Raw genomic sequence first — 9,292 nt, forward strand, 5'->3', positions numbered from 1 at the left:
TTGTTTTGTTTTGCTCTTTGCTTGGAATTCAGTTTGTGTCTACTGGTAGCGCAGAGCCTTCCTTTGGTAGGAAAAGACATCGCACCGCTCCCAAAAGCATCCGCGCGTCACCAAGTCACAGCCAACGGGAGGGCGGGTTTCTCTGGACACCGCGCCGGCCCCAGACCCTGCCCGCCCCGGCGGAGAGCCTCTGCGATGGTCCCCGCGCCGGCGGGCCGTGGCCGCGCCGGCCCCGAGCCCTCCCGCCGCTGGGGGAGCCGCTGGCTGTCACGGGCTGTGCGCCGCCCGCAGCCCCGCGCTCAGGACTTCATGGTGCAGACGGGCACGACGATGACGAGGATAACCGTGCAGGCGGCGGCCGCGATCAGGGCGGCGATCTTGCAGACCTTGGCCCGTCTGAACTCGGCCTCCTTGCGCTTGAGCAGGGAGTCGTAGCCTGGCGTGTAAATGTCCTCCATCCAGTACTCCAGGTTGTTTGGGTTCAAAGATTCTTGCGTCTGGAAGTGAAGAGAAGCAGTTAGAGACACCGCGAACACCAGTTCCCGAAGGCCCCGTGCGGTCCTCCGCTGGCTGTCCGGGCTGGCCGTGGCGTCCGCCGCCGCGGGGCCGGGCTGAGACGGGCTGCTGAGGCCCCAGGCCCTCGGCACGACGGCCGGCGCCTGCCCCACCCTTGCTGCCTGTGTGCCAACGGCCCCGACACGGGGAAACCACAGGTCTCCTCTGCACCAGCCAGCAAACAGGGCTGCGGCCACGGGCAGGCTGTCCCTGCGGCCGGAGGAGCGGTGACCACCCCTGACCAGGGGTCTCCCCAGCAGCCCCCCGGGAGCAGGGCCCTTTGTGGCACAGCTGCCCTCTCGCTCTGATTCCGTTCCCAGCTCCTCCCTGAAGCCTCCACTGAAAACTCAAAGTGCCTCCCGATAAGCAGCTCAAACCAAATAGAAACTCGTTCTGTGTCAAACATTTGTCGGAGCCGGTCAGGCCCCTGCGCGGGGTCAGGGTCTACAGACGTGCGCAGGCCATCCCCGGGCCTGGGGCTGCGTCCCCACAGGCAGAAGCCACGTGGAACCTATCTCCTGGCTCCCCGAGATGGGGGCACCGTCCACAGGAAAAACACCAGAAGGAGCCTGTCCTGCCGAGGGCCCCACTCCCGGGGACGGGTACGACCCCGACACAAAAGGCAGTGCTCTCGTTCGACAGCAAGTATTCCATGACACAGTGTCACATAAAAGCAAACACGTTAAAATTCCAAGGGAGGGCCCCTCGCTCTCTGAAACGCAAACAAAATGTCCGTTTTGAAGATGGTCTCGGCGTGTTTCACACTCAAAACACGGGCACACGAGAGTCTGTCCCGCGCACACGAGATCACAAAACAAACCCTTCCAAACCGCTCTAACCCTGAGTCGGACCGTGGCATTGGGAGAGTGCTGGTGATTCGAACCCGTTTCACTCACCGTCACCTGACCTTGCAGAGGAACCCTGTTCTTTCCCACCGTGCTCTTTGCCCCAGGAGCCTGGCTCCCGGGACCACCCAGGGGGGCCCTGTCAGGGGACAAGGGCCTCTTGGTCCCTACCAGGCACCAGCTCCCGAGCCATGGGTCTCAGTGGGTTGCAGAACAGCTCCCTTCCGGCGGCCTCAGATCCAGGGTGACAACGTCCTGTCACTGGCGCCGGTTCCCCAGAGGCTGCCCGGCCTCTGCTCCTCTCTCCGCACCTGCGGACCACCCCCCTGCAGGCGGGCCAGCAGGGTGGACAGCTGTGGCTCCACGTCCAGCCCCCGCCACCTGCCCGTGGACAGCCCCCAGGCTGAGAACAGTCCCTACACTTTTCAGTGGTTGACAAAAGTCAAAAGAGGACTATTTCACACTATATGAACATTATATGAAATTCAGATCTCTCAGTCCACAATAACGCTTTGTGGAATCCCAGCCATGCCTGGCAGTTTGCAGGGGGTGGGGAGCCACTTTCAGGGGGCAGGGGCGGAGTCCAGCAGCTGTGACAGACACCAGAGTCCTCAAGGCCCAGACTGGTCACCAGCCTCCTTTGCAACCCTGTTCTAGTGCATTCTGTGCAACACTGCATCATGGCAAGGACAAGGCTGAGGGGTCCTTAGAACTCCCCAGACTCCCTTCCCCACTAAGACAGAACATCCACGGGCTCCTGTCCCCCGCGGGGTGGGAAGCAGCACTAGCCATCCTGAGCAAGAGGACCCTCTCCTTGAGCTCAGGGTGCTCCATCTCGGCAAGAGCCCCCCTACAGCGTCTTCCGCCAGGGTCCCCGGGACGGCAGCCTCCCCGAGCTGCCCACTCCCTTTGTTTGGACACACGCCTGTCTGCACGCTTCAGCCCGAGCTCCCCCCCACCAAGCTCTGCCCTCCGTGGGCCCTTGGGCTGTGTGGCTACGGCCACCACCCCCCTCAGCCATCACACAGACAGCAGATGGGACAGACAGATCCAGGGTGGGCGCATCTGGCTGGGAGACTGGTCCGCAGCGGCGGGAGGTTACCCTCGAGGGCTGGTGCACCTGTTCCTGCCGTGCACCTTGAGGACGAGCTCTGGCCACGTGGGCCGCACCAGTCCCCCTCCTTCCCGAGCTTGCCAAGGAGGGAAGCCGTGAACACACCCCACTTCCAGTGTCTCCCTCCCTCCGGCTCAAACACAAGGACATCAGCTTCTTTTCTTGTACGTACGTTTGATGGGCTGGGGGACAGCCTGTGAAATAAACTATTTTTCACGAGTTTTTCCAGCAAGCGGAAACTCTAGTGACAACAGATGGAACGTTGACACTGAGGTTTCCAGGAACGCAGGCGAGGGACCTTGTTGTCACCAGACTCTGGCAGGGAAAACCAGGAAAACCCAGCCCACACCCTTTCTCTGCCCTCCAGTGGGCCTTACCGACAGGGATTCTCATGTGCCCACCTGGGGACCCCGTGAAGACCGTCCCCACGCTAACGCTGCTCTCACATGACCCGAGCTTCGGGAGCGTCCCCTAACTGCTGTCCCTTAGGGCCCAGTATGAACAAATGTCACTGCACGGCAGTCACGACAGGGGCCTGAGGCTCCCGGACACCCCTACCAACAGGAAAGGCCACGCGGGAGAAAGGGTCCCGGCCACTGGTGGGGCTGAGCTTCTCAATCTCCTCATCGGGGAGCTGGAGGTGATCACAGTCGTCCCTGTGCCTTGAGCTCGCAGTTTGCCGTGAAAAGCCCCTGTGAGGGGGACTGACGGTTCTCGGCATCACGGACTGGCCCCGAAATCCCTTTCAGTGCCCACTTAATGGTGGTGCTTTAAGTAACTTCTTTCCAAAATTCCTCACCATGACTCTGCAAGGGAGACAGTGCTGTGTGCCCACCGGACAGCTGAGGGGACGGACGCTCAAGCAGAGGCGTGAATGTCCTGGGTCTCACAGCAAAGGAGCCCTGGACCGGAGCCCCACACTGCCGCGGACCCGTGGAGTCCGTTCCGGCCACACCGCGCCCCCCCGCCCCTCTGCCTCTGGCCTAGGCCAGCCCCTCTTGGCGTCTCTCCCACTGCCCCTCAGTGACATGGTCATCCTGGGACCCAGAGGTCTGGCCCCACCACCCACAGAGCTAATACGCAGGTGGGAACACGCGCCTCCAGGTCCCGCAGTCACGCGGACACAGGCAGATGCGGTGCCAGAGGGAGCGGGTGGAGCTGCCCACCCACGTGTGAGGGGCCTGGGCCCCAGCCCCGCGTGTGGGGACCAGAACACATGCCCGCCAGCCACAACGGCCTTCACAGAGCTCGCGGGGCGCTCCTTACCTGGGGACGGCTCCGTATGGAAACAGAGTCCATAGCTCGGCTCCCACAAACGTGCTTATCCCACGAGCTACGTGTGGAAGGAGAGATCAGCGTGCATCTCACTAAACAGTTCAGCTCAGGTCTTGTGTGCAAGACGAGAAGCTTCACTGGGTGCAAAGCCTTAAACGTGCGGTTAGCAAACGGCGTGGCCCAAGTGAGGGCATCAGTCACGTTGTTTACAAACGCAGACGCCGCATCATGCTCCCTCGTTACCATCTCCGCTCCGCAGCGGTAAAGCTCCGAATTCCGTGGCAGCGGCCTGGGGAGCTAAAGGGTGCGGGGGCGGGCTGGCCCTGGCCATCCCGGGTGCTTCCTGCGACAACGGCTGGGGCGGAGCCGGGCTCCTCCCCCGCCGCCCCTCCCCCGCCCGCACCCTGGTGAGGGGGGCAGCACGAGGCTCACCTGCAGGTCCAGGGCGGTCAGCTTGCCCTTGTCGCCCGCGTTCCTCGTGTATTCCTCGATGGTCCAGGAGGGCTGGCCCCGCTTCACCTCAGCCAGCTGGGTCAGCCGCATGTCCGTGTACAGGGGGCTGCTCTTCAGGTGGGCTTTGAGGGAGGCCGGGTGGGGACGCGGGCTGAACACCTGTGCCACCAGGAAGCTGTCTTTGGACTGCTTGGGCGGTCGGTGCTGGGGGGGGATGTCGTACTGTCTGTCCGCCTGCGGGGGGGTAACAGAGAGGTCCAGACAGACGGCACGGGGGCTGCAGGGTTTCCCACCCGCTAGACCTCCCTGGGCCCTGAGGCCTGCCACCGGCGGAACCGCTTCCCACGCAGACGCCGCTCCCCGGGAGCAGCCGCGATGCGGAGGGCCCTGGCCCAAGGCCCACACTCGACCAAACCCTCACACCCTCACTATCCCCGACCACGTGCAGCTGCACTCCTGGTGCAGAAAAGGGGAGAACGGGACCGTGAGGGGAGGTGGGGAAGGGAGGGCGTGCAGGTGCCTGAGGGGACAGGCAGCACGAGCGCATGGAGAGCCGCCCTCTGAGTGCGTGAGCGCGTGTGCGCCCCTGCATGGGACCGGGCCAGCGAGCCTCCGCCGGCCCCTCTCCAGCCCCTCCAGCCGTCCACAGCTGCGGAAGGACAGAGCAGCCACCAGCACGGACATCGATGATTCTCTGGGATCAGAAGAAAACACCACTGCTTTTAGTCACTCTTTCCCCCGACTTCGGACACTGAAAACCCACGAGGGCGTCTTCTAAGCTTCTCCTTCTTGCACCACGGGAGGACCCCGGCCTCCCACCCGGCTCTGTGTCGGCAGCCCACAGCGCCACCACTTCCTCTCAGACCCCGGGCCCTCGGGTGTGTCCCCGACCTTCAGAATCAGGGGAGGGGTCTGAGAAGGCAGTGCATGGTCACTGGAGCCTGGGCGGGGGTGGGGAATGACGGGGGCCACCAACACCAGTCACCCCACTGCAGGGGACACGAGCACCTGCACGTGAGCTCCCTCTGGCCCAAGCAGAGGAAAGGGCCGAATGGGGAGCTGCTGTCCTCTGGGACCAGCGCCGGGAGCAATTTCCTTATTTGTCTGGCTTTTCCTATTCACCCTCTACCGATCTTACCACGGAAAGACTCAAACTTTCCAAGAGGAGCACCATGAATCCACGAGGCCCAGGGAAGGGACACAGGACCCTGCACGCCGGGAAGGCAACCCCGTTCCCTCTGCCTGCAACCTGCTATCCCAGAAGGAACAGGATGTCACCCTGGGCAACGCCCGCCTCTGCACCACGTCCCCCATCACGAGGACTTGGCCTCCGCCACCCACCCCGCATCCAAACCCCACTTTCACCCATGGGCAGCCTGGCAGCCCACACTCCTCAAGCCGGTGGGACAGACAACCCGCCCGAGCCTTCCTCCCCGTTCTAACGCAGAAAGCCCACAAATCTGGAAAGAGCCAGCGCATGGAGGGAAGCCTTCCTTCCTGACCCGAGCTCGGCACACAGGGACTGGGATGGCGCGAGGGCCCGGCATCGTGGGCGCGGGTGAGATTACCTCTTTGGCCTTGCGGTGCCAGTCCTTACTCTCCCCGGGGCCTCTGTCCTTGCCATCCTCCTCCCCGAGGCCCCCGCGGCTGGTGTGGGTGATGGTGCGCCAGTCTCTGGGCGAGTTGGAGGTGCTGGCGATTTTGGATTCCGTAGCACTGTTCTCCTCCGTCAGGGACCTGGAAGATGGCCGGGTGAAGAGGTTCTTCTTTAAGGCCTTGACGCGAAGGCTCTCGCTGTTGCTGCCGCTGGCGTCCGAGCAGTACCAGTCGGCCGCATTCTCCAGCTTGGGTCCCCGGGGGCCACTGGGCATGCGGAACATGCACAGAGAGGCACTGTCGTCCGACGGAGCATCGCTTGTCAAGGAATTCAGGTCGATCTGCACGCTCACCTTCTCGGGCTGTTGCATTTTCTGATCCAGCTTGTTTAGCTTGCCCAGGACCTGAGAGATTTCCTCGCGGACCCCCGACAGCGACTCGAGCTTCCGCTCAATCTCGCCAATGCGGAGCACCAGTCTGCACACGCTGGTTTTCAGCTCCTCTTCCGAGGGGTGGCTGTTGTCAGGCCGGTTGCCCTTTTCTCCTTTGCTGCCGGGAGGCCCGTTGGCGGTTTTGGTTAGGTTGTGCTCGGGGGAACTGTCGCCGTCGGACTTGTGAAGCTGAGACAGGGACCCCGTGCTGTTGTAGCAGGAAGATGGCATCACGCCCGTGGAGCCGCTGATGCTCATGTCATCCAGAAACCGAAAGATGTCGCTGATGTCATCGCTGACGATTTCCGAGTCGTCGTCAGACTGCTTGGTGGCATGCCTGTCGCAGTACTTGGTTTGCCCCGAGGCGCACAGGTCTTTGCACTTCTTGGCCTCCAGCACGTGCTGCTCCGTCTGGGTGCCCACGCTGCTGGTGTCCGAGCTGAGCTGCCCGCTGGTACAGCCGATGCTCTTGTCTTTGAACTTCTTGACCGGCTCGTGCTTCTCCAGCTCAACCGGGGACGAGAGCTCTTTAGACCTGAGCGCGTTTGGTTTCGCCATGTAACCAACGGGCAGGATGGGCTGTTGGTCCTTCGGCACCAGGTAAGTGGGGCGCCTGTCTGGGGTGGGGAAACTGGGGCTCTGGCTGCTGGGATTAGGGTAGCGCAGCTTCTCCTCAGAGGGGTTTCTGCTAAAAAAGGACCGTTCAAAGTCAGGGACTTCCTCGGTGTTCAGGCTCCAGCTTTTGGCCGGCCAGGGGATCTGCTTGCCCGGCCTCCCGGCACAGCGCCTGGCGTCCTGCGTCCCCATCACCGGCGTGGGTCCGAAGTACGTGGAGGCTTGAAGGTCGTCCAAGCTCTCGTGCTTTGCACGCCTTTTGTCGGGCACGGGGGAGTACACGGGATTCAGGTACTGGCTGCTGTAGGGCACCTCAAAGCTGTGGTTGAAGAAGGCAGTCTTGTGGGGCTCCTTCCGGCCCTGGGGCTCCCTGTGCTCGGCCTCCGCCTTGTTAGCGGGGCCAACCAACGTGGGAGACACGGTCATCAGATTATGGAAATCCTCTTTAAAGATGTTCCTCTTCTGGACACAAGACTGCACCACGAACGGCTCCTCGCTGGAAATGAAGGTCTCCTTGATGCCCTGGCTGATGGGCAGGGAGTCCTGGTCCGAAATGGACTCATTCTCGATGTTCATGGGGAAGTAGGTTCTCTGCATCTCGCAGGGCTGGGGGCTGGCCACGGAGTAGGGGGCGCTGAGGGCCTGCAGCCGGTCCAGGGAGGCCGCCCGGCCCTTCAGCTCTCTGCTTACGCCCAGCAGGAAGTTGGGCTCAGAGGCGGGCACGAACTGTGGACAGTCCTTGCGGTCGGCCTTCCGGCCCTGGGAGGACTGCCGGGCAGGGTAGCCCCGGTGGAAGGGCCTCTCACTCAGCTCACAGCTGACCGGCTCGCAGACCTCCGTGTCCGAGCGGCACGACTCGAAGGACGCCTCCTTCTTGCGCACCTTCTGCCGGCCGGCGGGCAGCTTCTCCTTGGCAGCGCCCCCGTTCATTTGGATCAGGTTGAATATGGTCACGATGTCCGCGGCCACCATGATCTTCTTGGACTGCTGGTTGTTCACGGTACATTTCATCTTGTCTTTGAACAGCGTGGCCGGGAAGTTGGGGTCGAGGCAAGCCGTGTAGAAGAGCACGCTTCTCAGCTTGGCGAGCTGGGACAGGTCAAAGCGGGCACACAGGGACTTGCACAGATCCTGGTAGGAAACGGTGTTTTGCTTGCTGTCCAGCTCCTCCAAGATCTTCATCAGGAAGAGGGACGTGTCCTGGTTGGTCTCCATGACTTCGGACGTCACAGGCTCCTGCCGTCACGGTCTTCCAGTCTGTTCTACAGGGACAACATCAAAAAGCGGAGGGAGGTCACAGACACAGTGGGGTTGGGAGCCAAGCTTGTTACGAACCACACAGAGACGTGCAAGGAGAACCCTCTTAACGGAAAAATGTATTATCAGCTTTGAAAATATTTAGAACACACAACTTTATAATTCCCTTCCCGGGAATCGATGACAATGATTTATGGATAAAGATGTTTGCTGTGATAGCGTTTATAATAGTGAAAAAAATAAACCATCTTGAATACTCCAATAAGCGAGGGACGCGTGAACGAAACTCTCGCACAGGACGACTTCCCACAGGCATTACATGATAACCACGCACGTCCTTACGATGGAATGTGACCCATCCATAAAAAGGAACTCATCGGGACATCTGGGCGGCTCAGTCCGTGAAGCAAATGACTCCTGGTTTCTGCTCAGGTCACGGTCTGAGGTCCTGAAATCGAGTCCCATGTCGGGCTCTGTGCTCAGCGGGGAGCCTGCTTGGGGGTTCTCTCCCTCTGCCCTGCCCCACCCCTGCTCTCTCTCTGTCTCTCTTTCAAATAAATGAGTCTTAAAAAGAAAAAAAAGGCACAAACTAGTGTACAAACAAGGATGTGGACGGTGCCCACAGGCGTGACGCTCCAGCTGAAGAAGCCAGAGTCGCCGGCTGTGTCCCATAGGACTGAACTCTGATCACATTCTAGAAAACACACCCACGGACTCGGGGCTGGCTGTGAGTGGTGCAGGGGGCTTCCCCGACTGACTCGGGAAACCACGCGCTTACACGTGTGAGTTTTCTTGCACGTCAATTACACCTTCCTTGAAAGATGACATATTGAGGACTTTTGGGGACACACACCAAAAAACCACTGCAAAAAAAAAAGGAAAATAAATGTTTTAATCCAGAAGCTCTTAATTACAGGAAGTTATATATTCTTAGAGATGAAAATTAAAGAAAACAATGTACACTGAAATATTACCAGTGGTTATGTTTGGGTGATAAATACGGATTTTTCCTGAAGAGGAATCTTTGTTCTTCAGCATTTTATGATGCAAGTTTTCAAATGTACAGCGAAGTTGGAAGAATTTTATAGCAAATACCCATATACTTGCTATCTGGGTTGCACCACTAACATTTTACAATTTTCGGTCCCTCT

The 9,292-nt window shown here is 60.3% G+C and overlaps 1 protein-coding gene across 1 annotated transcript; it reads right to left on the reverse strand.

Moving 5' to 3' along the window:
* Positions 1 to 299: 299 nt before the first annotated feature.
* On the reverse strand, positions 300 to 8,099 carry LOC111152528 (KIAA1024 ortholog). The gene is made up of 3 exons (XM_022511011.1): positions 5,811 to 8,099; positions 4,222 to 4,476; positions 300 to 497 (listed from the first exon to the last, which is right to left on the reverse strand). The coding sequence occupies exons 1-3, from the start codon at positions 8,097 to 8,099 to the stop codon at positions 300 to 302; spliced, it is 2,742 nt and encodes a 913-aa protein (XP_022366719.1).
* Positions 8,100 to 9,292: the final 1,193 nt, after the last annotated feature.

This window comes from Enhydra lutris, unplaced genomic scaffold, assembly GCF_002288905.1.
Source record: "Enhydra lutris kenyoni isolate GAN:26980312 unplaced genomic scaffold, ASM228890v2 scaffoldscaffold29, whole genome shotgun sequence".
NCBI lineage: Eukaryota > Metazoa > Chordata > Mammalia > Carnivora > Mustelidae > Enhydra > Enhydra lutris.